This window comes from Mytilus galloprovincialis, chromosome 14 (assembly GCF_965363235.1).
Source record: "Mytilus galloprovincialis chromosome 14, xbMytGall1.hap1.1, whole genome shotgun sequence".
Lineage (NCBI taxonomy): Eukaryota > Metazoa > Mollusca > Bivalvia > Mytilida > Mytilidae > Mytilus > Mytilus galloprovincialis.
Window position 1 is genome coordinate 30,144,833 of NC_134851.1, and position 23,213 is coordinate 30,168,045.

General features: G+C 31.7%; 2 protein-coding genes across 2 annotated transcripts in view; both read left to right on the forward strand.

Annotated features, from left to right (window-relative positions):
- Positions 1–7,185, forward strand: part of LOC143059426 (uncharacterized) — a 59,196-nt gene extending 52,011 nt beyond the window's left edge. The window contains exons 19-24 of the mRNA XM_076232917.1: positions 785–974; positions 1,403–1,457; positions 3,397–3,539; positions 5,423–5,545; positions 6,355–6,437; positions 7,068–7,185. Coding sequence (XP_076089032.1) covers positions 785–974; positions 1,403–1,457; positions 3,397–3,539; positions 5,423–5,545; positions 6,355–6,437; positions 7,068–7,185 — 712 coding nt within the window. The remainder of the gene's footprint in view (positions 1–784; positions 975–1,402; positions 1,458–3,396; positions 3,540–5,422; positions 5,546–6,354; positions 6,438–7,067) is intronic.
- A 782-nt stretch (positions 7,186–7,967) lies between these two features.
- On the forward strand, positions 7,968–22,581 carry LOC143059427 (uncharacterized). Its single transcript, XM_076232918.1, has 6 exons — positions 7,968–8,086; positions 14,597–14,699; positions 15,968–16,142; positions 18,048–18,279; positions 18,826–18,914; positions 22,485–22,581. Exons 1-6 carry the CDS (start codon positions 8,084–8,086, stop codon positions 22,579–22,581), a joined length of 699 nt encoding a protein of 232 aa, XP_076089033.1. The 5' UTR covers positions 7,968–8,083.
- The last annotated feature ends 632 nt before the right edge of the window (positions 22,582–23,213 follow it).

Consider the following 23,213-nt stretch of genomic DNA (forward strand, 5'->3'; position numbering starts at 1 on the left):
AAGCATTAACAATTGTTAAAGTTTGCTATAAGTTACACAGTCCAGACATATGTCTGTGTCTACATTTTATTTGGTTTTTAACGAAGTATGTGTTTTTTAGACAGTGGTTCAAATTAGTGTGAGTGAGGTTTCAGGACCTGTGTTTTCTAGGAGAGGACTTCGTTTTAATTACAAAAGTCAAGGATCTTATAAAGGACCGTATTTATGCCCTACCTACGATAGTAGAGGGGTCATTATGTTTTCTGGTCTGTGGCTCCGTTCGTTAGTTCGTCCGTCTGTCCGTTCGTTCGTTCGTATGCAGGTTAAAGTTTTTGGTCAAGGTAGTTTTTGATGAAGCTAAAGTTCAATCCACTTGAAACTTAGTACACTTGTTGCTTATGAAATGATCTTTCTAATTTTAAAGCAAAATTAGACTTTTGACCCCAATTTAATGGTCAACTGAACATAGAAAATAAAAGTGGGAGTTCCAGGTTAAAGTTTTTGGTCGAGGTAGTTTTTGATGAAGCTAAAGTCCAATCCACTTAAAACTTAGTACACTTGATGCTTATGATATGATCTTTCTAATTTTAAAGCCAAATTAGACTTTTGACCTCAATTTCACGGTCCATTGAACATGAAAAATGATAGTGCCAGGGGGGCATCCATGTACTTTGGACACATTCTTGTTTGAAATTTTAAATGGTTCTGAACCTTTCATTTTTCTAAAGCAAATTTGAACCCCTTTTCTGAATGATCAGTGACAAGCTTGTGACATTTGAACTACAATGAATTTCTTATAATTAAGGAGCACAGCTGCTGTTAAAAGATGTGATAATGCACATAAAGACCATCTAAGTGCGATACAGAAAGATGTTATACGTGTATTGAGGGCCATCATGCACTTCCGGGATCATATGTGTACATTGATGGAAAAAGAGAACCTTAAAGATCTGGTGTATTCCTTACATAAGCTCAAGAACCTGATACCAGACCAGGTATTTTAAAAATATGGCCAAGATTTTGGAAAGATTTTATGTCTTCAATACCAAAGTGTTTTTTTTATAAATAACAGTACTCTGTATTGAAGGCTGTGTTTACTTTTGTAAATTATGACTTGGATAAAGAGTTGTCTCAAAGGCACTCATACCACGCCGTCTTATTATCCATTGATGGATTTGAGCTATACTTAACTTTTTCATCTTTTCTATGCAGTTAATGACATAGGATCTCATTTTATTAGTAAAGTACTAGTATTTCTATTTGGTCCTAGTCTCATTTAAAATTCAATTGTCCCTAGGTAAGAAATAAAATATCTTTCTGGATAATATGCAAATAACATGTTTAGGATGCAAAGAGAAAAATTTAGATTAGGTAAAATATATTTTTTTTTTATCTTATTACTGATTTTTCACTTTTTTTCCAGCTTGCACCAGATCCTAAGGAACTATTGGCAATGCTTGTGGCTAATGTAGTTGAATGTAAGTACACATATTGTAGACATTTCTTTCTATGCATTTAAGGATGTACTTAGGTGAGGTTTTGGAATTTGTGTCAAATCTTCGGACTCCTTGGTGTTTTTCCATACAATATAATGTAAAATATTTTGCCCCATAACACCCATTCATTTTTTCATAAGTATAAGACTTAATAGCTCATGAAAGGTCATTTACTAAAATTTGAGAAGATTCTTGATTTTGTTTCTTTTGTTTTGAGACCCAAATAATACCAATGCAAATGTAAAGTAAAAGTCTGAGTCAGCTTTTATGCGCCATATTTTAAATCTCAAATATCTCGAAAAGGAGGACCATGACCTATATATATTATTAGCTTATCTTTATCCTTAATTGATGCTCTACACACTTATAGTATCAATTTTAATTTCTTGATTTCTTGATTTTCACCTTATCTCACCTAAGTACATCCTTAAAGGAGTTTTTCATGTGCATTTGTAAAGCAAAATTATATCCGGGTGAAATTTGATCCGGAGGAAAAAATGTCACAGTAGTTGTTGTTATTTTTTTATCCGGAGGAAAATATTTACCTGGGATATTTTTTCCTTTGCCGTGAAATTCTATCTGGGTAGTTAACTTATTGAATTGTTATTAGAAACAAACTTATTCTTTACAAATACTATGAAATAATAATAGTGTATTTGAATTAAACCTATTTTGTAAAAAATAAATATTATAGTGGGAATTATTGCAAAATTATCAATGAAAAAAATTCCTGAAAAAAAATTCAAATAAATATCATTCTTTTAAAAAGAAAATTATCATTAAACGTAAGAAAGAAAACCAGAAGTAATTTCAAAGATCGTAATTGTAAAATAATATCATGATTAAATAAGGTAAGGGAAATACATGTAAAAGTGAGTTGTTTTCAGATCTCAGTACAAATATACATTAAAACGTAAAGGTAGAAATATAGTTGCATTACTACTATTAACAGTAATGGAAGAATTTGATATTGATAATATATTTAACTATATAAATAGTCTGGGGACAAAGATGTTGTTGTTGATTATATGGAAATCAGATAAATTATAGCATAACAATATATTGGAACAAAAGCAATTTCAACAGGTCGATAGTATTTACCTGTGAAATGTTATCTGTCTTATTAAAAATTTATATTGTAAGTCATCTTGTTATATAAATAAAAACATAAAAAATAAGATTCAAAGAAAAATTTCACTATGAAATAGATTCAGGAATATATTATATTAATATCTTTAAAATATAAATTGCTCATAATTACCTCCCTTTGATAAATTATGCAAATTTGTTCTACCTTTGTGAAACATTTTATAATTAAAGTCAGGTATATATTGATTGAGAGTAACTTACATACTAGTTAATGGGACTATATTTCACAAAGTTCTGTGTAATATGATACGGCAAATATATACTGGTACATACTATCCGCATAACACAGATAGATTTTCACTCCTCTGGAAAAATTCTACCTGTGAAATACCATGCCAGGAAAACAAATACCGTGACAAATCATCCTCAGGATAAAATATCACAGAGGAAGAAATAAACCGTTACACATACCTGTCAGGCTCTAGATCTGAAAGGGTATGCCCTCCTTTATGGAGGGTCATACAGCTTACAATTTTGTTTTGTCTAATTCAAACAATTAAAGAGCAATTTTTTTTGTAAACATATCTGCATCAGGTTTCCTAATTCAAAATCTGCTGAGGAAACACATAGGTCATCTTTAAGTGTCTGGATAGGGTTATTAGTGAATAGAAAATGATGGACAAAGAATTTAGAATAAAATTCAAAATCAATTAAGAAATGATAAACCTCCATGCAGACCATAATATTTTAGGAACAATGTCATATTAAAAATGGCTATGAGTATGAGTTTTCTGTATGGTGTATTGTCTAATATAAACATTTTATTTTTTAGATATGCATAACATGGAACTAATTATATCTAATGCTTTCCTGGCAATGAGGATGATGATAAAAGGAACAATGCACAACCAGTATGACCAGTCCAGAATGTCCGACAAACAAACTGAAATCAGGGTCAAGGTCAAAGATGCAGAAGTAGGTCATGACATTATAGTTGATTATATTTGCTTATATAAGTTTGTAGCATACTAAGCTAATGCAAGGTCAGAGTGAAACCTAATAAGGTCAAAGGTGAAAGCCTTGAACTTAATGATTTAAAGTGATCACCAACCTCACAAAATCTGCAGCTCAGCATAATTATATTAAAAAGAAGATGTGATATGATTGCCAATGAGACAACTATGCACAGAAGACCAAATGACACAGAAATGAAAAGCAATATATCACTCACTCATAGTACAGGTAGCAATACACAGTTAGGAAAAAAACTTAAAATTGACACTCATAATTTTTAAACACCTTCTTTCCCTCCTGTCTGACAAAGAAGGCTTTATATGTGTGTTATGCATGTATATACTTGTAGAAAGAAAATCTTCCATAGATTTGATTTCTAATGGTCATAAGGGTGAAATATAATCCCTTTTGGGTGTAACCATGGCAACAATCTGCATTTCTTAGATACAAAATATAGCAAAAAAGGGGGGTGAATATGTCACAAAAGTCTCCAAAATTTGGTCTAAAGGAAAATTTCAATGAACTACAGTGATACCTTTGCTGAATCCATAGGTTTATATCTATCAAGTGGTTCAAAAAAAATCATATGCTTTCCTGCTCGTTTTTCCATAAAATTGAATTGAAAAGATCGAGCGCAAAATCTTTGTTGATAAACACTACACTAATTTATGGACCTATGAACGGTACGGATAGGAAAATACGGACTGTCAATCATAGAAATGGCCAATAAAACATGTTAAAATCAATCTAAATGTTCATATAAACTCACTAAGAAGGCTAAATTATTCTTCAATTATCTAAAAATCAATTTTATTGTACAAAAACTTTCATATTTAAAAAATTCACAGGGGCCATAATGCGAAACTAAACTTCTAACTGTGTATTGCTACCACAGCATTTAAGAATGAGCAAAGACCATATACAGCATGGTCAGCTATGTAAGGCTTAAATTTGACTAGGGATAGGCTAATGACAAGAGGAATGTCTAGGCAGCAAACCTAGTATTTTCTTTAAAGGAGTAATATCGGTAAGGGCCATATTTGGCCCCAATTATAAAGTTCATAGTTAGAGGACAATAATTGTTTTAAGGTGCCTTAAAGACATATGAGAAAGTTAAACAGAACTGTTTTTGTCAAAGTTCAATTCTAACATGTTGATTTTTACATCCCAAAAAGGTCAAGATAAGGGATTTTGGTGAAATTTGACAAAATCAGCTGGATTTCAACCTAATAAAGGACCAGGAAACATACAGCGCAGGCGTTGCCAAGCTTAATATTCAAAGAAATATCTTCACAAATATTGTTTTAAAAGATCTTTGTTGTCTATGTATGGGCTCTATGTTTCCTGTCCAATAATCTATGGAAATTTACCCATTTTCATTGATTTTTTTGTGAAAAATTAATATGAGTACATCTTCTGAGGTCATAGTAAAACACAGAAACGTAAAATTTTCAACAAAATGGCTCACACCCTAGCTAGTCAATGTATTAGATATAATTTAATAATTTACCATGATATTGGTCAATAAATTCGAATTTGAAATTTATGCTAAAAAAGGGGGCCATTTTAGGACCTTATTGAACATGCTCCTTTAATTATAATCTATATAGATTTTAGTGAAGAAAAGATTTCAGACTATTTTTTGCTTTTTACGTTGTTTGTAAACTAACATTTCAGAAAACACTTTCTGCTCAGAGAATAATGGCCGGTGGGATTGGATAATCTCTCACAATGTCTGTTAGTATAATAATAACACAAAGTAAATTGATACTACATCCACAAAAGGGTTTTTATCTTTCTTCATCACTTGGTATTGGTTCTAATGATGCTTTTCTGTTTTACAGACCAGAATGAAAACTATGGACACTGCTAAAACTGAGACTATATACATAGCCCGGAGACTGCAAGCGGCAAAAGAAAGAATGGAGAAATTTGAACAGATGTCACTGACGGAAGATCAAGCCAAGGTTATTATCTAAGAAATATTCCATGCATGCTATAGATATTTTAGTAATTTAACCCATAGATACTTTATAAATTTTTGCATGGCTTTGGTTGTTACTGTCAAATTTTATTTTGAGCACTAGGAAGGCACTTTTATAAAAATTTGATGGGTGGTGGTTATTTAAGAAAGATTGAAAATTAAATGAAATATCCAATTTAAAATGTATGCATGGTGGGGTAAAATAAAAAGTGCCTTCCTTCCCCCCATACATTTAGTTTTGGAACAGCCTGAAATGAAATTGTGCTAAATCCAAACATTTGCAATATTTTATGTACAACTTTTGGCAAATTTTTACCATCAAATCTATATAATTTTTATAGTTGACAATGCCCTAACTAAGGAGTGAGCCACCATGTTGACTTTGAATTATCATGTAATAACATTAAGGGGGATTCATTATTATTCATTGAATACCAATTTTCGTCGATTTCATGGGTAAAGGTGAACCGCAAAATTCAATGTTCAACAATTGACAATTTTTCTTAAGGCTTGTATAAAGACTGGCAAAACAACAAAATCAAATGTCTACCAACATGCAAGTTTTCCTTCATCCACAAAAATTGGTGCCCAAGAAAATAAATAAATCCACAGTATTTTCCATTGAGAAACATGGGGGTAAAAATTGTGATGCTTTAATTGACCTTTAGAGGCAGGTTACTGCTATTGAGGTGATGGTTAAGTCAGGTTTGACTGTTATTGATTTCTGAAATTCTTTTAGAATGAATTATGATCTTTTGTATTGAAATGATATTATTTTTTTAATATTTTTAGGATAAAAAATACCATGGTCTGTTGAATAGATATCACATGGTTTGGCAGATGTACAACAAACTTCAGAAAGATATGGATATATTGTATGTATTCACTTTGAAATCTTTAATTGATCATCTCAACTTTCATTTTAAACCATAGCCTTTTGAAAAGTTTTTTAGCATATTTAACAGATTTTTACCTGGATTTTTGACGAAATGACAGTTATCGATTTGGGGAAGTACAGCGGTCAGGCATGCAGTCGTTTAATCATACAGGCAGCAGCCAAATGTTGTCCTTGCATTTACTCATGAACTGTTCAACCATAGCTTTTCAAATTTTAATATGTTATTACTGATGACAAAATTGAGGTCAAATTTGATAATAACGATTTTCACTTTCACATTCAGGAGTTATTGTTCTTGTGATATTGAAAATACCAGGACACAAATAAATGTTAATAAATCTGGTTTGCAGTCTCTTGTTCATATTTAAGTTGGAATTGGAGTGTCTGTAATGACCAAATCAATTCAAATCTTCCATATAAACTATGAATCAACATTACTTGTACTGTATGAATGCACAATATTGATACGAAAACTACATTATATTTGATGTGCAAGTTCAACCCAAGATAGGAAAAGGTTTTGCATTGTTTTCACACAAAATAACAAAGGTTTACCAAAGAAAATTTACGCATTGTAATAATAGTTATTCTTTCTTCTTTTTTTTAGACAAGGTGATTTCCAGACCAGCATTGAAGAGAAGATTAAGGAACAAGATGATTTAATTATTCCTAATATTAAATTGGAACTCAAACAGGTTTGTCTATCAATAATAGATTACATGTAAAGGGGCATAACAGTGGCGGATCATGGATTGGGAACCCCCCTTTTTAAAATGGCTGGATCCGCCCCTGCACAAGAGGGGAACTTTATATATTTTAAAAATTACTTTCATATGCAGTGGCATAAAGATGGGGAATTTAATATATTTTGAAATAACTAACACAATTTCAATAAAAATACATGAAAATAGTTGATAAGATTTAAAATGTTAGAGGCATGATATGGGGTAATGAACAGATGATACTTTTAAATTAATTATACCCCCGCTTTAAAAAAAGGGGGGTATACTGTTTTACCTCTGTCTGTCAGTCCGTCCGTCCATCAGTCCGTCAGTCAGTCCGTCCCACGAAACTTTCGTCACATTTTTCTCAGGAACTACACATCCTCCCTTTCTGTAATTTGGTATCAACATTTATATATGTCAGCCATACCGTGTGATGCGTTTTCAGATTCATCACTTGACAACTTCCTGTTTACCGAACACTTGTATGATTTTACACATGATAGCCAAGTTGAAAATTTTCGTCACATTTTTCTCAGGAACTACAATACAAGGATTTCTGAAATTTGGTTTCAGGATTTATATAAGTCAGCTATACCGTGTGATGTGTTTTCAGATTCATCACTCGACAACTTCCTGTTTACTGAACACTTGCATATTATTACACTATTTATATTATCCACTTGCGGCGGGGGTATCATCAGTGAGCAGTAGCTCGCAGTTTCACTTGTTAGTCATGTTGTGCTGATCTGAATTCAAAGATGGCTTTATTGACTGACATGTTTTTCAGAGAAAAGCTGATCCTGAAATTGAATTGAAGCTGACTCTGGCAGACCAAAAACAAAATTTACAGATTTTAGAAAAGGCTTATGAGGAAAATAAAATATCCAAAGATTTGTATATGGTAAGTTATTGTCAATTCATTTATGTTTCAATTTTAATGGAATCAGGAGAAAATTAAATGTTTATATACTGCAACTGTGCTATTTGAGCAGTCAAATTGCATTGACTGTATATTCATATGTGATATACAGTCACTGACGTTATATCACCTTGTTTATGACGTTGACAATGTGTTTCCGTAGAGTTTTATTTATGACGTCAATAAAACATACAGGTTCATGGAAATTTAACGCCGCTGCTTCAAATTAAGAAAAGATGTTTTTTACCCAAAATCCTTCATTTAGAACAGTTTTAAGAGTTGCAGTATATAAAGAATAACCATACATTGTCTCGAAATATCAATCTGTTATTTGTAATCGGTTCGAAACAGGTAGAAATGCTCGGCACAGCCTCGCTTTCTACCTATTTCTAAGCCTTGTACAAATAACATTGATATTTCGAGACAATGTATGGTTATTCTATATATTCATGTACTTTACTTATTTTGTTGTTTTAACAAATGCTGCATACAAAACATTGCATTTGGTGAAACTCTTAAATTTGATGCTTATTGTCAAAACAAGAGGGACCGACTCATATCTTCATATCTTTATTTTATGGGGATAAAGGAAGTGTTTCAAGTTATATGAAAGTTTTATGCAGTCAACTCTTAAGTCAAATTAAAAAAAAAATGAAGCATACATTAATTAAAAATATTTTTTATAACAAAATGAATAGTTTTCATTATAAAACTTATGTACATATACTTTTTTCTGAAGAAAATTTTTAATTTTTCCAAATTCAAAAGTTTTTTAAATACTTGCTTCAAGGAAGCAATTTGATGACATATTTTCTGTATGAAAAGTTACCTTAGTGTGACCCTTCTCTTAAAAATCAAAGCGCTGTAAGCGTTGAAGGCAGTTAACCAAAAACCAAGGCAAATGTAATCATGAAAACTGTGGCAATGTTGCTATTTTGTTATTTTGTCCCATACATGAATATATATGGTTTAGTGGTGGGGATCTCAACGGTTTTCAAGTTCTCAAACAGGAAGGGGTAGGTTGACCCTAGGGACTTCCCCTAAATTTCATTATACCCCCGCTTTAAAAAAGGGGGGTATACTGTTTTATCTCTGTCTGTCCGTCAGTCCTTCAGTCCGTCCGTCAGTCAGTCCGTCCCATGAAACTTTCGTCACATTTTTCTCAGGAACTACAATACAAGGATTTCTGAAATTTGGTTTCATGGTTTATCTAAGTCAGCTATACCGTGTGATGCGTTTTCAGATTGATCACTTGACTACTTCCTGTTTACCGAACACTTGTATGATTTTACACATGATAGCCAAGTTGAAAATTTTCGTCACATTTTTCTCAGGAACTACAATACAAGGATTTCTGAAATTTGGTTTCAGGGTTTATCTAAGTCAGCTATACCGTGTGATGCGTTTTCAGATTGATCACTTGACCACTTCCTGTTTACCGAACACTTGTATGATTTTACACATGATAGCCAAGTTGAAAATTTTCGTCACATTTTTCTCAGGAACTACAATACAAGGATTTCTGAAATTTTGTTTCAGTATTTATCTAAGTCAGCTATACCGTGTGATGCGTTTTCAGATTGATCACTTGACTACTTCCTGTTTACCGAACACTTGTATGATTTTACACATGATAGCCAAGTTGAAAATTTTCGTCACATTTTTCTCAGGAACTACAATACAAGGATTTCTGAAATTTGGTTTCAGGGTTTATCTAAGTCAGCTATACCGTGTGATGGGTTTTCAGATTGATCACTTGACAACTTCCTGTTTACCGAACACTTGCATATTTTTACACTATTAATATTATCCACTTGCGGCGGGGGTATCATCAGTGAGCAGTAGCTCGCAGTTTACTTGTTTTATTTGTTATATTGTCCTATACATTAATGTATATGGTTTAGGGGTGGGGATCTCATCTGTTCCCAAGTTCTCAAACAGGAGGGGGTAGGGTGACTCCAGGGACTCCCCCTTTATTTCATTCAATTAGCTATTTTGGCCCAGACATTAATATATATTATTTTACAGTTGGGATCTCAACTAATTCCAAGTTTTCAAACAGGAGAGGTGGGGTCACCACATTGACTTCCCCTATATTTCATTTGATTTGATATATTGTCCCATTCATGAGTATATATGGTTTAGGGGTGAGGATTCTTAACCATTTCCAAGATCTCAAACAGGAGGGTGTATCGTGACCCCAGGGACTCCGCCTTTATTTCATCTGATTTGTTATATTGTCCCATACATAAATATATATGGTTTAGGGTTGGAGATCTGGGACGTTTTTAAATTCTTAAACAGGAGGGGTGGGGTGACCCCCAGCGACTCTCCCTATATTTCATTTGATTTTTAATATTGTCACAAACCTGAATACATATGGTTCAGGGTTGGGGATCTCAACCGTTTCCAAGTTCTCAAACAGGAGGGGGTGGGTGACTCCAGGGACTCCTCCTATATTTTATTTGATCTATTACATGTATATTGTCCTAAACTTGAATACCAGAAAATGGTTTAGGGGTGGGGATGTCGACCGTTTCCAAGTTATCAAACAAGAGAAGGTAGAGTGGCCACTTATATATCATATGATTTGCTTGCATTCAGTTATTATATAATAAAGTTGCATTATTTGTGAAAATAAAGTAAGAAACTTCCAGCTACTTTAATTGACCCTACAAAATTGAGAAAAAATACCCCTTTAAAATTGCAGTAGTTTGTTTACACTTTAAAAGCATCTCACATGCATTATCATCATTTATCACTGATTAAGAAAATTTATACTGTGACCATGAACATATATATTGTTAGAATTATACTGTTCCCAGCTGTCACATTGTATCAAATTTTGACATTAAAATTTGTCAAAATTTAAATTATTAGTTTTGAGTGTCTGTATAAAATATTTTCTGCTGAACATTTCTTTCTTTAACATATATCTTTTGCTTTTCAATTCTAGTGTTTATGTTCATTTACTATGCATAGATGTATTTTGTCACCTGTCTGGATTTTTTTGTGGTTGACCGCCAAACCCGGAATTACCCTTATCCGCTTCCGGAATCGGATCTGATATTGTAAAATTTTGCAGCCATTTTATTGGGTTTACAATGTGTTTTTTGTCAATCAGATACGATTTTAGTCGAATTTAAACACTATTTGACGGCGATTTTCTGTATAAAGCTAGCGGTTGAACAAAATAAACATCGCTGTCATGAATTATAATGATGAAAATAAGTTTTTAGATCATTTATTTGGAGACTGTTGTGAAAAGGTTTGCAAAGTTATTTCTTATTTTCTTTAAGTGGAAGGTGACTCCGTCGGGCGTAGATAAAAACCAAGTTGAATTTCCGCGTGCAAAAGTGGAAGGTCGCGGACCTCGGACCACCGCTAATTTGAACCCCTGCCTAGAAATTGAAAAGATATAAAAATTTCATCTTCTAATTTGAAATTGCCGCCAACAGCATGAACAGTTGAACTTAATATATAATAGACTACTGACGTTGTACTACGTATTGATGACCAACAATATTCCTACGACTTTTGCAATTTGGGAAATCTTAACTACTTGTTTTTAGAGATCTTCGGCGATTAAATATTTCATACATTTGTTCTTTGACATCTTAGGCAAATGCTCAGGGGATAATAAACTACACAAGAATTCCTAATGTGCTCTACTTCCTATGTGCAACTTCAAAACTTTTGGGAAAATCGACGACCATTTAAGGTTTTTCTGGTCAATTTTTTTTTAATCCAGAATGTAAAGTGAAAAAACAGTCCAATAAGTTATGAATATCAAAGTAACCAGTTAGATGATAACAATGGCACGTATTTCAGCATTTATTGGGTAGCACACAAAATCCAGGGTGCTTGCATAAGGCAGCTTAACTGCCTAATGATTGCAATACGCATGGATCTGTCACTGAAATAAACTATTATCTGATTGCACATGTTAAACACGTGCTCAATGTCCATGCTTTGTTGTTAATTGTTGACAAAGGGGTGACAATCTTTAAACTTTGCTTCAAAACATGAACTTTAATTACCTGCCATATTTTCACAACAACACTGACCGATTGAAAAAAAGATTGACGATTATACGAATTATGCCAAAAAAAATGATAAAATCGTGCACAGAAGACTAATTAGTTTATGATATATGTATGCATTGGTTCAAGAGTTGGATTAACATTATCTTTCACTGGTTCTTCACTGGTTTTATTTTAGTGTCTATGAATTTTACATTTAATATTTCATAGAAAATTACAGAAATTATATTTCTTTTCATTTTAAAGCTTAAGGTTCCACTAAAGTCAAAATATAGGACACTTCGTACACATCTAAATTTAGCCTGTATTTTTCAACCTATAATGGATAAAATCCTTAACTATGGGAGCATATCTTATTTTAAACATACTTGTTCATGTGTTACATATTTGTTTTTCGTTCATTTTTTTACATAAATAAGGCCGTTAGTTTTCTCGTTTGAATTGTTTTACATTGTCTCATCAGGGCCTTTTATAGCTGACTATGTAGTATGGGCTTTGCTCATTGTTGAAGGCCGTACGGTGACCTGTAGTTGTTAATGTTTGTGTTATTTTGGTTTTTTTTGGATAGTTGTCTCATTGGCAATCATACCACATCTTCTTTTTTATATTAACATAAAGTCACTGTGAAAATTGTAAAAAAAATGATATTTTTATGTTGTGGCCATACCGGTTTTGGGGGTGAACACTTAATTTTCCAAAAAATCTTGAGGTCTGCAAGATGACTTAATAAACTAGTTTAATAAAATTTGTATGTATGAGTACTGTAACATATAATGCAGTACAAGCTAATGTTGACTTTTAAGAAAATGTATTGATTTGCGAGTTTCAGTTAATTTCTTGTATCTAAGTGAGCGAATATCAAAGGTACAATACAGAAATTGATCTAAAATGTCATTGAAACATATTTATTTGACAAATAAACACTAGCTTGTACTGCATTACATGTAACAGTATTTGTCCATACCAACAGTCTTCACGCTGTATGTATGTATATGGCAGCCCAGACAGCCCAGGCTTGTAAAATTGTTCTCGGGCCTGTAAAAATCATATCTACAGGCCAATTAACAGATTCTAACTAAAAAATTCAAAAAATTGAGCTCCAGGCCTGTAGATTAAACAGTTCATTGTGAAGACTGTTAACCAATTTTAAACAATTAAGTCATCTCACAGGCCTCCAGATTTTTTAAAAACTTTAGTGTTCACTCTCAAAACCGGTTCTGCCACAACAAACATTCAAAGTTTATTTACAATTTTCACAGTGTGAATAAATTAAGTATTATGTTTAAACAAACATATGTTCCCATACTGTAGGACTCTATTCGTTATAGGTTGAAAAATACAGGCGAAGTTTATATATTTCTGTAGTGTCCTATATTTTGACTTTAGTTAAACCTTAAGTGCAGTTCTGAATGGATTAATATTTTGGTACTTATATTTCATGAATTGATTAAATATTGCCTTTGTGGGAAAGTCTGCTCACATTTAGCCTACAAAAAAATAATACTAAGTTGATTTATTAAAGGTCATTAAATTAATTGTTTACCCATTCCCACTACCCAAAAAATATAATAATTTATAACTGAATCTGCAGTATACTTTCTTTTTTTTTATTTATAAAGATCTATAAATATTGAATATGCATGTATCAATTTGTTCATAAATTGATTATTTTTAATCAAACTTTTCAGAAGTATATTTTAGTCCAGATCCATTTTCTGTTTATGGAAGTTTTTACCAAAACAACCTCAACTGGCTATACAGCCCTTGCATGGTTTCCTGCTGTTTAAACAATATTGACAAGCTATTTATAGATCATTTAATTTGTATACATTGAAATCGATTTGGGAAATACCTGTTTCTATTTTAAGACCAATGATTTATATATGATTTGTTTCAAATATATCCTAATTCTTTGTTTAAATTTTCAGTAAACTATATATTTTGCAACATCATTTTTATGATTAATAAATGACAAAACCAATTAATATTCAGTTGGTAATATCCATATGAGAAAGTAGTAATAAGTCAAATTACCTCCCTTTATAATAAATTATGCAAATATCTTCAAGCTTTATTGAGATATATGTTGTGTTAGTAGGTGATATATTACACTCAAGTATTAACTGAAGTAAGTAAGCTAGGTCCGGAAGAGCTGGGTTACCCAATATGAAATATTTCTATACCTACTTCCAGCTCAAAATTTGACCTAGTTTCTCTTTTTATATTGTTATTTTTATCTCACATTATTGTATTTTGCTTATTTCATGGGAGGCTCTTTCTATTTGAAAGTTTACACAGGAGTGCCAACCTTTCTTCTTTTTTTTTAAGTCAAGCCCATTACATGATTGTCGTAATACAAAGGTATCAAAAATGTGTTTACATATACATGTATTTACATTTGAATTTTGCATGAAAATCATAGATTTATCCTAAATTAACTATTTTTTAGATGGCATCAGCTTTGCTGAAGAAAGCTCTGAGAATTCCAGGAAAAAGAATGAAGTACTTATTTGAGCAGTACATAGCATTTAGAAGTGTTCAAGATTCTAGAGGTACTGGAAAAAGGGAGAATTTTAGCAAGGATTTTAGATGATTCTGTTATTTAAGAAATAAAAATGATTTAGTCTCCAAGAAAATATACCTCTCTACAGTATTAAAAGCAGGTTTTTCCATGTTCCATACTCTCTAAATGTCGTGCATTAATCAAGTCAGAATTTTAGATATATATTTAAGATAATTGTATTTCTTAATTTGATAAAAATACCAAGATTTTTCTATAAACCAATAAAATTTGCAAAGCATTGATCCACTTATAAAAGATATTTCATATACATTTTATTCATTAATATCTGTCATTTAATGATTACTTTTTTTTACATTTTACATTAATTTAGTGTTTAATCGTGTTTATTTTTTATCTGAAGATAATTTTTTTTTTTAGGTGTAATACCACCATTGATTTTTCCCTATTAGTCTTTGTTAAATTGGCACTTTTAAAAAAATTGTACAGTATTTACCTTTATCTCAACCAAAGAAATCCTTTGCATGTGTAAAGTTTAATACTTTCCAGTGATACAGTGAAAATTTCACACTACATTTCATTGCATATAAGAAAATAATCATCACCGGAAGTAAACAACCCAATTTTTACACTGTTATTTACTGGTTACCTGCTTTGGTAACTATGTAACCTTAACGTTCCAAAATATTTTATAAGACCATCAAATAAAAAAAGAATGATGCTTTCAGACATCCAACATACATATTTACGACTCAGAAAAATTTAAGTGCATTGAAATGCAGGGTTAATTTTCTACAACTGTCAAATTCAAGGGAATATTTTTTTAGGCCTACTTTCGTATGCAACTGGATGTGACATACCATGATTTGGTGGTATTGCACGTAACATGGAAAATGCACTTTTCTGTAATTACAAATGAGATTGCATTTTTTGTCAGTAATTGACATTGAGATGCATATTGGAATTGCATTTTTTGTCAGTAATTAACAATGAGATTGCATTTTTTGTCAGGAATTGAGATTGCATTTTTTGTCAGTAATTAACATTGAAATTGCTTTTTGTTGTTGTCAGTTATTGACATTGAGATGCATTTTTTGTCAGTTATTGACATTGAAATTGCTTTTTTTTCTGTCAGTTATTAACATTGAGATGCATTTTTTGTTAGTTATTAACATTGAGATTTCACTTTTCTGTCAGTTATTAGTCCACTACCGACAAAGTTGAAGCACTGTATTTCAATCTGTCTAGATCTGGATTTTCAGTTCATTAATTTGCGAACTTTGTGTATTTTTCTTTCAGAAAGATTACAGGGGATTCTAGAGGATCCAGAGTTAGCATCTGATGTAAGACAAGATATAGAAGACTACATAAAACGTATGGAATCTAAGATGAATGTTAATATGGAAGTTTGGAATGAGAGAATGAGGAACTTAGAGGAGGAACGCAAACAAATACATCAAAATATTTGGAAACTGTGAGTTAATTGGTTCAACATATAGAAAAGTAACTGTTATTTGACATTGATAAAATTACTTATTTAAATTATTCAACAAGTGATAGAAAGAACACAGCTCAGGTGTTGTTTTTTGGATATGTGTTTTTTTAGCTCACCTTTCCTAAAAGAAAATGTGAGCTTTTCTCATCACTTGGTGTCAGTCGTCGTCGTTGTCGTTGTTAACAATTTTTCAAACATCATCTCCTCTGAAACTACTGAATGGATTTGGATGAAACTTAGCAAGATTGTTTCTTAGATTATCCTGCACAAAGTTTGTGCTTCGATTTTTGATCCGTCAAAAAACATGACCGCCGTTACTTAAAATAGAACATAGGGGTCAAATGCAGTTTTTGGCTTATATCTCAAAAACGAAAGCCTTTAGAGCAAATCTGACACGGGGGTAAATATGTTCATTAGGTCAAGATCTATCAGCCCTGAAATTTTCAGATCAATCAAACAACCCATTGTTGGGTTGCTGCCACTTAATTGGTAATTTTAAGGAAATTTTGCAGTTTTTGGTCATTATCTTGAATATTATTATAGATAAAGATAAACTGTAAACAGCAAAAATGATCAGCAAAGTAAGATCTACAAATAAGTTAATATGACCAAAATTGTCAATTGACCCCTTAAGGGGTTATTGTCCTTTAATGACAATTTTTCACAATTTGTTCATCATATTTGCTAACTTTAAAAAATCTTCTCCTCTAAAACTACTCAACCAAATTCAACTGAATGATCAGTAGGGTATATAAAATAAAGTTTGTGTTTTTATTTTCTATTTCGTCAAAAAACATGGCCGTCATGGCTAAAAAAAGAACACAGGGTAAAATGCAGTTTTTGGCTTATATCTCAAAAACTCCAGCATTTAGAGCAAATAAGACTAGAAGTTAAAGTATTTATTAGGTCAAGGTCTACCTGTCCTGAAATTTTCAGCCAAATTGGGTAACTTGTTTTTCAGGTATAATGCCCCTGAATTGATAATTTTAAAGAAATTTTGCAGTTTTTGGTTATTATCTTGAATATTATTATAAATACAGATAAACTGTTAATAGCAAAGATGTTAAGCAAAGCAATATCTTCAAATAAGTCAATTGACCAAAATTGTCAATTGACCCCTTAAGGAGTTATTGCCCTTTAAGACTTTTTTCACAATTTGTTCATCATGTTGACTTACTTTTAAAAATCTTCTCCTTTGAAACTGCTGTATCAATTTCAGCCAAACTTAGGCTAAATGAGTTTCAGAGTATCTTGTATAAATTTTATATTTCATTTCCTTGTATGTCAAGAAACATAGCTCCTATGGCTAAAATAGAACATAGGAGAAAATGATTTTTTTTTTTTGCTTTTGAAGAAAATAGGACGATTCAAAGAACATTTAAATAAATTGAAAAGCCAAAATAATCATTGATGAGAGATTTAACCAAAAAAATTAAGGTGAGCGATTCAGGCTCTTGAGAGCCTCTTGTTTTTATACATTAATGCTAATGTTTATTTTTAGTATAAGAAAATGCATAATTTTTTTCAACATCCAAAGTTATTTAAGGAATGACTGTAATATTTTTCTGTCTATGAAGAAATAACATAAAAAATGTGGTGCACACTGAATAACGCGCGTAGCGGGTTATTTAACAGTGTGCACCACATTTTCTATGTAACATTTCGAATTGACAGAAAAAATATTACAGTCATTTCTTATAATTTAATTCTAAATTCCATTTTAAACCTTAGAAAACCATGAAAAAACGTTGATGACATCACAGTCACATTTATGTCTATGGGCTCATAACAAAATAACGTCATCCAATCAGAAGACGTGTTACATCCAAAATGAATTATAAACTTTAAACAGATGGTATGACTGGCATGAAAACAATTTTTCAGATTTAATGAAGTGTTAGCAGAAACTGGTGTCCTGCTTGTGCATCCTCTCTTCCAAAGGAACAAAGTAACTGGACAGGTCTACAGTCAGATGGCCCAAACCATAAAACGTGATGCTTTAAAGAAACTTTTAAGAAAACGTCAGAGAATGACAAACTTACTTAAATTACCCCCAGTGTGTGTTGGAAGTAGTATGGTGTCCAAGCTTCAACCTCAGCAGCCATCTTGGAAAGGGGTAAACAAAATTTGCTTCGTTTATATATACAAAATAATTTAAACATGTAAAACATTTAGTCAGTTTGAATTAAAATTGAGGATGGAATTTGGGTATGTGTCTCGGCCAAAGAGCAGAAAACAACTTAGTTGAGGCCAAAAATTGGTCTTCAATACATCAAAAACAAATCCCCCACCCAGAATTCAGTGAAATTGAACGTCACCCTGTTTATTTAGAGTAAAAGAATTTAGCTCAGTATTAAGAAATTGTTTTTCAACACTTAGCTGTGAGGGAATAGTTGTGGTTTATAAATCAGTTTTTGTTTTAAGAAAATTTGATCAAGGTACAATTTGAAAAAAAAATGTATTGTAGATTTTTTGAATTTTTGTAAATATTTAATTTCTTGGTTTTGTCAATGTATACCTACAGCTGTATGGAAAATATTTTATCACATTTTCTCCTAATCTAAACTAATTTATTAAACAAAAATTTGGTACTTTTTGATTGATATAAATATATTTTTTTTCAAAAAAGTGTGAAGATTACATGATCCATCTTATATTACAGGTTGGACAGGGTGACAATCCTCCTGCTAAGGTGAACACGCCCTATACTCAACACTATGATGTTAACAAGTCAAGAATTGATGCTGAAAGGTATGTGTCAATGTATGTAGAAGCTGGGATGTGGTTTATCACAAATTATTACTGGTTTTCAATGCTGCAGATCAATGCAATTCACAATAGTAGCTTACATAAAAATCTGCCGTATGCTAATGCAATGGCAAAAGATATTAAGCGGTGAATGATTTTTATACGACCGCAAAATTTGAAAAAATTTTCGTCGTATATTGCTATCACGTTGGCATCATCGTCTGCGTCGTAGTCGTCCTCTTCATCCGAATACTTTTAGTTTTTCGAAATCTAACTTTATTAAAAGAGAATAGAAATCTATGAAATTTTAACACAAGGTTTATGACCACAAAAGGAAGGTTGGGATTGATTTTGGGAGTTTCGGTCCCAAAATTTTAGGAATTAGGGGCCAAAAAGGGCCCAAATAAGCATTTTCTTGGTTTTCGCACTCTAACTTTAGTTTAATTTAATAGAAATCTATGAAATGTTGACACAAGGTTTATGACCACAAAAGAAAGGTTGGGATTGATTTTGGGAGTTTTGGTGCCAACAGTTTAGGAATTAGGGGCCAAAAAAGGGCCCAAATAAGCATTATTCTTGGTTTTTGCACAATAACTTTAGTTTAATTAAATAGAAATCAATGAAATTTAAACCCAAAGTTTATGACCACAAAAGGAAGGTTTGTATTGATTTTGGGAGGTTAGGTCCCAACAGTTTGAAATTAGGGGCCAAAAAGGGACCCAAATAAGCATTTTTCTTGGTTTTCGCACCATAACTTAAGTATTTATTAATAGAAATCTATGAAATTTAAACGTAAGGTTTATGACCATACAAGGAAGTTTGGTATTGATTTTGGGAGTTTTGGTCCAAACAGTTTAGGAATAAAGGGCCCAAAGGGTCCAAAATTAAACTTTGTTTGATTCCATCAAAAATTAAATAATTAGGGTTCTTTGATATGCCGAATCTAACTGTGTATGTAGATTCTTAATTTTGGTCCCGTTTTCAAATTGGTCTACATTAAGGTCCAAAGGGTCCAAAATTAAACTTAGTTTGATTTTAACAAAAATTGAATCCTTGGGGTTCTTTGATATGCTGAATCTTAAAATGTACTTAGATTTTTTATTATTGGCCCAGTTTTCAAGTTGGCCAAAATCGGGGTCCAAAATTAAACTTTGTTTGATTTCATCAAAAATTGAATAATTGGGGTTCTTTGATATGCCAAATCTAACTGTGTATGTAGATTCTTAATTTTTGGCCCTGTTTTCAAATTGGTTTACATTAAAGTCCAAAGGGTCCAAAATTTAACTAAGATTGTTTTGAACAAAAGTTGAATTCTTGGGCCTCTTTGATATGCTGAATCTAAACATGTACAGTAAAACCTGTATAAACCGGCCGGCTACGGGACCATGAAAAAGGGCCGGTTTGGACAGTGAGCCGGTTTATTCAGGTTTCTGTTTTGACCGGAAGTTAATGACTTGTTACGTCCGACATTTTGCATGAAAAAATTCTCTCTGATTGTAAATTATATCTGATAAATTAAAATACTTTCACTTCGTTTTTCATTGTTTGCATTTGCATCATAATGCTCGCGTCGTTTGGATTGTAAGACGAGAGTTTCGATTTACTCCCATGATCAATAAATGAAATGTTGGAATGGCCGATTAAAAAGCCAGAATATTATCAAACGTAATGTCATCACTTTCGAAACGTTGTCGTACAGTGTACAATATCCATTGATTGTTGTCATCTGGGTGTTTTTCATTATCAAGGTCATTTGTTTAGGGGTTCACAACAAGGAACCAAGGATTTCGAAATTACGATGTGAACTTTTTACTTCGCGATTTTAATTTGTTTATCCAAGTTAAAACGTAAGTTCAATCCGAGATATATATTCGGTGTGTCTTTTCGTTTAATTGACACGTGTATAATGTTTTAATAAATAATACAGATCACTACTGTACGATTGTAGGTTCACAGTTTGACACCTGACTAATTGATTATCACGAACAATTATATTGTATCAACAAATATGTTTTGATTGCATATCGATCATTGAAATTAATTAGACAAACCGGTTTTGACAGGTAATAATTAATGTAATTAAGAGTATTGGGACTTCATAATAAGACCGGAATTCGGAATACACAGGGTCCGGTTTACAAAGGGTATTTTAACAAAGACTTTGAATGGAAAAATATGGGACTTTCATTTTCGGCCGGAATGGACAGGAAACCGGTTTATTCAGGGTCCGGTTTAATCAGGTTTGACTGTACTTAGATATTTGATTATGGGCCCAGTTTTCAAGTTGGTCCAAATCAGGATCCAAAATTATTATATTAAGTATTGTGCAATAGCAAGAAATTTTCAATTGCACAGTTATAAATTCAGCAATAGCAAGAAATCTTCAATTGCAGAGTATTGTGCAATAGCAAGAAATCTTCAATTGCACAGTATTGTGCAATAGCAAATATTTTCAATTGCACAGTATTGCACAATAGCAAGAAATATCTAATTGCACAATATTGTGCAATAGCAAGAAATTCCAATTGGATTTCAATTGGAGTTATCTTTCTTTGTCCAGAATAGTAGTTGAATCAACTTAAATCATTGTTTTATACAATATACAATGTATATTCACTTTTACTACCAACTGATAGATTAAAACAATCTTTACCATTCAGTCATTGTCAGTGATAACAAGCACTTTTTTTACACATTTTAATATTTTATGATGTATTTAAATGAGTAGTTATTGTTGTAAACTTCATTAGAGAGGATTAATATTCAACAGCAAAGTGAATTGCTCAAAGGCAAACATTTTTTTTTAAGTTCATTAGACCACATTCATTCTGTGTCAGAAACCTATGCTGTGTCAACTATTTAATCACAATCCAAATTTAGAGCTGAATCCAGCTTGAATGTTGTGTCCATACTTGCCCCAACCGTTCAGGGTTTAACCTCTGCGGTCCTATAAAGCTGCATCCTGCGGAGCATCTGGTTGGCAATTGATTTGTGGCAATTGATTGTGACAATTAATTTGTGGCAATTGATTTGAATGGGAATGTGTAATATAGATCATAATGTATTTACCATTGTAAATTATATAGCCAGTGTATATGACTTAAGGGTGCTCTTCAAAAAATGGTCAAGACATGGTATCATTTTTTTACAAGTTTATATAGACCAAAGTTATGTCTGGATCTGTCTGTTATGAAAAAGGTACCAATCAAAATGCCTGGGTCAAATAATAAAAAGTGATCTTTTTAAGAACTGAAGCTACTGAAAATGACTACTGTAAATTCAGAGATAGTTTTGTGATGTCCTTCTCACATTTTCAACCCTTGTTCAACAGTCTCAATAATAAATGGTATTGTAAAGTGGTTTTACTAAAACTGCATATGTAATAAGAAAGACGTCTAAACTGTATGAATTTGTATTGATGACTGAAGTACAAGATAACCTCATAAGTAAACGACGTTGGATATATAATAATGCCGCGTTACGTCTACGTTCTCTTCTGTGCATGATTTCCAACAAATGGCGAATTTATAGAAATTTTTAGCAAGGTTCCTTTTATTTTTGGTTTTGTTTCAGAATCCTTAAAGATGAAGATAAAGGCAGGCATCCTTATCCTTTAGCAAAGATACAGAAATACATCATAAACCCTAGTCAAACAACAGTTCGCACATAGTGATACATGGATGCTTTTAAGATGATGCTAATGAAAGAATAAAATTTTTGCTGTTCTGAATGCATTTATAAGTGATTGAACTTGCATATGAACACAAATGAACCTTAGAAATAATCTTTTTCACACATGTACACATGCAGATTAATAATTCAGTGTGTCACCAACAGTCTGAATCATTTGCAAATTTCTTTACTTTTAAAAGAAACATTGAATAAAATATCTTTTTTATTGAAATGCTTTGTCAACTGTTATGAGAATATTCAAGAGGACATAGAAATTTAGACATTTTTGGGATATTTTTATTCTATTGAGAAAAATTGCAAAAAATACTGTTATTTTACCCCAAAAAAAAGTTTTATTTAAATGTATTGTTTCCCCGAGTCTCATTATTTTGTCCATTGTTCAATAATTATCATAAATTCAAACAAAAGTTTAGAAATGTATCATGTTTTGTTATTTTGTAATATGTCTTCTTTTTTAAACTTAATACATTTTTTTTTATAAATTGTTGCTTTTACTTATATTTTTATTGATATATTCTATTGTTATACATGTACAATATTGTTAATTTTTTGTTAAAAATAAAGCTTTGTTTTTATTGTAAATTGGAATAATATATGCTATGTGAAATT